The 6,000-nt window shown below is 37.7% G+C and overlaps 1 protein-coding gene across 1 annotated transcript in view; it reads left to right on the top strand.

Annotated features, from left to right (window-relative positions):
* The window catches only part of Paip2b (poly(A) binding protein interacting protein 2B), a 30,678-nt gene that overhangs the window by 20,996 nt on the left and 3,682 nt on the right, over positions 1–6,000 (top strand). The window contains exon 4 of the mRNA XM_013022557.1: positions 5,030–5,206. Within this exon, the coding sequence (XP_012878011.1) occupies positions 5,030–5,206 (177 nt within the window). The remainder of the gene's footprint in view (positions 1–5,029; positions 5,207–6,000) is intronic.

The raw sequence follows: 6,000 nt of genomic DNA, 5'->3' as shown, positions 1-6,000 counted from the left end.
GGATTTGTTGTTGGGGGGTTTAATTTTTTGAGTTCCAAGTATATTTTAGATATGAGACCCTTGTCCGTTGTATGGCTAGTAAAGATCTTCTCCCAAGGATTGGGACTCTTAAGATTCAGATGACCACACTGTGGATCCTCTGTGAACTCCTGTGTGCAGGAGTTTAGTAAACTGAGGCAGGATGGGTGGAATAATACTAAAAACTAGTAACTTTCAGAAATATAGACAAGTATAGTTATTGAAGAAAGACAGTTTAGAAGCTCTGAACACTATAACTTATTTTTTTCACTGAGAAAAATATTTTAATACAATGAAATATGATTATGTGAAATGAATATTTGAGAATGAAATTAAGTTTTAAATTTTGTATTTTTAAGTATTAAAATCAAGAAACTTTATAGATGAGATATACTTAAGTGGTTTCCTCTACGATACATGAAACTGCACACTGATGATTCAATCAATCATTTCATGATTATGTTCAAAAGTAATCTGTATATATCTCTCTTTTCAGTTAAATAAGCATTAAATTGACCACCACATTTATGAAAGACACTTTTTCACTGTAATCTAACCTCTAATCCATTCTGTAACAATACTTGAAGATTACATGGCTCCCTAGTTTGAAAATAAACATCTAACACTCTCCTCAGAATGGTAGAATTTCTTGAGACTCATATTCCTGATTAACTGTAAGCTACAATCTTATCATGACACTTTGGTAAATTTCTGTTGATGGATTGTAAAACAAGAAAGGAGTTAATTTAGAATTACTGTTGCTAGATTAATATGCAAAAAATTCCAATAATTCAATCACTTCCTGTCCTTCCTTCCTTCCTTCCTTCCTTCCTTCCTTCCTCCCTCCCTCTCTCCCTCCCTCCCTCCTTCCCTTCCTCCCTTCCTTCTTTGCTTTTCTTCCTGACAGGATCTGACCATGTAGCCCAGTCTGGCTTCTATCATCATCCTCTCTGGTGCTGAGATTAGAGATATGACTGACTATAACTTATTTTAGAAAAGCAATGACAGCTTCAAGGATTGTGTTCCAGGCCCTTAGAAGGATTGAGCTAGTTAATAATTGGATATTCAAATTCTCTTAACCCTAATAATTCATAGGTAATATTAGTTTGGCAACATTGTCTTGAAACTGTTGCTCTATATTCAGCCAGAAGATTGAGAATTTCAGGAACTTTATTCATTTGAGAACCAGGAATATTTTGGATCTAGGATTTTTATTGATGTCAGTTCTTCCTAAACCCCTGCAAGCTGGACATTAATTAACCATCAAGTTCTTTCATCTTATTCTCTCTTCTTATTTTATTGCAAAGTCAGAAGATACTGTATCAAAGTTACTAGCTAGTTTCCAAATTCTTCCTCCTTAAAATTCAACTCAGTTGTCATGATGGGCAAAAAACTTCAGTCCTTAAAAAGTAAGAGTGATGGTCACTGAGCTTTTTGAAAAGATATCTTTTAGTGTGAAGTTAATAGAAATGGAAATGGAATTTTGAAAGAAGAAAGGATTTCAAAAAAGGTATATCACTCAAGATCAGAAAGTGTAACTCAGGAAAGAAAGGAAGAAGTAATATCAACTGTGTTATAGTTGTGGATGGTTTGTATCTCCAAAAATACACACAGAATTTTTAAGATAGTTTTTGTTTTATTTTTCCCAGTACTGGAGCTTGAATTCATGGCCTCATGCTCAGCTCCTTCACTGTTGGCTAGCTCTCTACACCTCTGTTTCCAGCTTTGCTTAATGGAGACAAGAGTCTCATGGACTTTTCTACCTGGGCTGGCTTAAAACCATGTTTATTAGATCTTGGTTTCCTGAATGGCTTGAATTACAGGTATGACCTACTGGTGCCTAGCTACACACATAATTTGTAAGACAGGAGAAATGAGTTAAATTGGGATAAAAAAATTACTTAATGCAGTTTGCGAAATGTGCTATGATGTAGAAACACAGATGAAAATGCATAATGAATATTTTGTGTGTCGGTATTGGAGTTTGAATTCAGGGCCTATGCACAGTTCCTTTAGCTTTTAGCTCAAGGCTAGCATTCTACCACTTGAGCCACAACTGTATTTCAAGCAACATTTTGGTAGTTAATGGAAATAAAAGTCTCATGGATTTTTCTGTCTGGGCTGGCTTCAAACCACAGTTCTCAGATCTCAGCCTCTTGGGTAGCTAGCATTACAGGCATGAGTAATTAGCACCCAGCCATAATGAATTTTTAAATCCTTTGAGTAATATATGCGCGCGCACACACACACACACACACACACACACACACACACACACTAGATAGATAGATAGATAGATAGATAGATAGATAGATAGATAGATAGATAGATAGATAGATAGATTTCCTGACTCTTATACTAAGAAAATTGGTTATAGTTAGGGAAACAGATTCACATGGGCAAGGACCTAAATGAGTAATATCTCAAGTAAAAAATTTCAGAGAGGGTATATAAGAATGGACAGAGAAAATTCCAGGTTGACTTCAAACACAAATTTATAAAAAAAAATTTTGTTGTATTTCTTTTTAAAATTTCATAAACATACAGCTTACTTGAGATCTTTTTTAGTGTGTAAATAATTGTGAGGTTGAAGTTGAAATAGTTTGCTTAAGTCTTGCTACCATTGACTTTTCTTTTGAATACGTAAGGTACCTCTATACAAGCTAATTTTAATGATTACTTTTGTTTGACCTCCACCCTGAAGATGGCGATAGTAAGCTTTGAATTTGTCACCAGGCAGGCTGTAGGAAAATAATTTGCCAGATGTGAAGCGAGTCTGTCTTGTTAAAGTCACAATAAAATCTGTAGAGTTAACCGTACTCTGTAGTAAACATTGTCTACAAAGAATTCTGAAATAGCCTAGGTATATTTATTGTGCTTTAATTTGGGGCAATATTTAAGGATTATGGAGCTTTTTTAAAAAAAATATTTTTTTAGTATACAGAGGGGTTACAGTTACAGAGGGGTGATATACAGAGGGGTTACAGTTACATAAAAGTAAGGTAACTTTGTTGTTGTTATTGTCTTTTTTTTTTTTGTCAGTTGTGGGGCTTGAATTCCAGGCCTGGGTGCTGTCCCTCAGATCTTCAGCTCAAGGCTCGTACTCTACCACTTGAGCCACAGCTCTCCTTCCTGCAGCTTTTTATATATTCATAATTTTTTCTTTTTTTTTTTGTTTTGTGTAAGACCACAAGTAATGGGGATTTGAACACAGAGCTTGGCACCTGCTAGGCTGATAAAATACTGCTGAGCCATGCCTCTAGGTCTCGTTTTTCACTGGCCATTTTTAGGATAGGGTCTTGCTTCCTGGTCATGTAGGCGCTTATTTTTTTAAATTTTTTAAATTGTTATTATAAAGGTGCTGTACAGAGGGGTTACATAAGTCAGGTAAAGAATACATTTCTTTTTGGACAATGTCACTTGAGCCTCAGGTTGCCTGCTTTTAGGCTTCTCATTGCTACACTCACAAGCATGCCACTGCATCCAAAAGCTTTCCTTCCATAGAGAGGGAATATCATGGATTCTTCTACCCAGGCTGGCCTGGTACCTGGATACTCCCAATCTCAGCCTCCCATGTACCTTGGAATGATAGTAGGTACCCAGCCATAGATTGAAAAAGTGCCTAAAAATCTTTTCTGCCCTGGCTGGCTTTGAACCATGATTTCCTATTTTCAGCTTCCCAAGTAGCTACAATTGTAGACCTATGTCACGGTGCCTGGCTCATAAATTTCTTTTTGTTGGCAAGAATACTGCATTAATAACATAATTTTCTAGTGCTATACTCAGAAGTGTTCTTTATATCTTTCTAAAGTTCTGAAAGTATTTTTTTGCCATGGGGGTCTCATTACTAGGAAAGTAGGCCAAGCTGAGAATTGGTTTTGATTTAATCTCCAGTGCCCAAGTAGTAGGCTTAATGACAATACTTCCTACATCTTTTGCATACTTCCTATAAAATGGAAAATTTAAGAAGATTCCTTCTTTACGTACTCAAACGGGGTATGTTGGGGTCAAGGGGGGGGAAGGGGTAAACAAATGAAGAGGGAGAATGCAGTCAAGAATCCAATGTAGCTGGGTGCTGGTAGCTCACGTCTGTATTTCTAGCTACTTAGGACAATGAGATCTTATGATCATGGTTCAAAGCCAGCTGGGGCAGGAAAGACTATGAGACTCTTATCTCCAATTAACCACTAAAAACTAGAAGTGGCACTGTGACTCAAAGGAGTAGAGTACTTAAGCAAAAGAGCTTAGGGATAGCACCCAGGCCCTGAGTTCAAGCCCCATGACCAACAAAGAAAGGAAAAAAAAAGAATCCAATGTATATCCTACAAAATTAAGAAGAGTGAGGGAAAGGGTGGCTAGAAGAGGGATGGATAACAAATGTTGAAAGGGATGACATTGATCAAGCTACATTGTATTCATAAACTTCTTTGTTAATGGCAACTTATTTATATAACTACTTAAAGATAATAAATAGAAAAGCTAAAAAAACCCTTTTTTAAGAGGATCAAGAAAAGAATTTCTAAAAATGATTGTCCATAAGACTATAACTGAGGGGCTGGGAAGGTGGCTCAGTGGTAGAGTGCTTGCCTTGCATGCCTGAGGCCCTGGGTTTGATTCCTCAGCACCACATAAGCAAAAAGAAAAAAGCCGGAAGTGGCGTTGTGGCTCAAGTGGTAGAGTGCTAGCCTTGAGCTGAAGAGCTGAGGGACAGCGCCCAAACCCAGAGTTCAGGCCCACAACCGGACCCAAAAAAAAAAAAAAAGACTGAAAAATATTTGCATGAATATTACAGCTCTGAAAAGATCTGTAAAGGCCTGAAATTTCTGTTACTTTGAATAACTATTTCCTCTGTCTCATTGTTGAAATTATATTTTTTCTAATTGGTTTTTACAAGTATCTTAATACTTAGAACCCATAGAGAATCATTGTGAGTTATAAAGACTTCTGAAGGAAAAGGTTGGGGAAAACCCTGGACAGGATGTGCATCTGAGTTACTGCCCTCTGCTTGCAGGTGGAAGAGGAGCTACAGGAGCAAGACTTCTTGGACCGCTGCTTCCAAGAGATGCTTGATGAGGAGGACCAAGACTGGTTCATTCCAGCTCGAGACCTGCCTCAAGCCATGGGACAGTTGCAGCAGCAGCTAAATGGATTGTCAGTCAGTGACGGCCATGATTCTGAAGATATTTTGGTAAGATGTAGCTCCACAGATGATGTATAAGAAGAATATAGGGTTTGGAAATCACAGACTCTCAGATTTCTCTTGAGTTGCCCTGTCTTATCTCTGAGATAGGCATTAATGAAAACGTGCAATGAAAGGATGGACTACTCATCAAAGAGCCCAGGAAATAGTGTTGTTGCCAACATTACCAACTTTTATCTTCCCTTGGTGGATTTCTCAAAGGAGCTAGGATACAGGATAAAAATCTGATTCTTTTTTGTTTAGTTTCAAATGATCATTTGCGATGGTCCCTCTCTTATACTATCTGCATTATATACTATAGTTCTGAATGATTCTGTTCATTGTGGAAAGAAGATCGTCTCAAGAAGCTATTTTCTATTTAGAATTAAAACCTATAAGTGAATTTCCAGCCTCTATGTTCTATGAACTTTATATAGTTCTCATACAACTCATATTTTGAATAATTATGCCTGGAAGTTTGCCAAGATTTGGAATATTTTTTGTTTTTTTTTTTTCTTTTGGTTAGTCATGGGGCACTCAGGGCCTTGGCCATGTCCCTGAACTCACTCACTCTCTCTTTTTTTTTTTGGTTGGTCGTGGGGCTTGAACTCTGGGCTGGGTGCTGTCCCTCAGCTCTTCAGCTCAAGGCGAGCGCTCTACCACTTGAGACACAGCACCACTTCTGGCATTTTCTGCTTATGTGGTGCTGAGGAACAAACCCAGGGCCTTGTGCATGCAAGGCAAGCACTCTACCACTGAGCCACTTTCCCAGCTCCCCTGAACTCCTTTTTGCTCAAGGCTAG

This window comes from Dipodomys ordii, unplaced genomic scaffold, assembly GCF_000151885.1.
Source record: "Dipodomys ordii isolate 6190 unplaced genomic scaffold, Dord_2.0 Scaffold63, whole genome shotgun sequence".
NCBI lineage: Eukaryota > Metazoa > Chordata > Mammalia > Rodentia > Heteromyidae > Dipodomys > Dipodomys ordii.
Note: the sequence above shows the minus strand (reverse complement) of the source record. Positions and strands in the feature narration are given on the sequence as shown.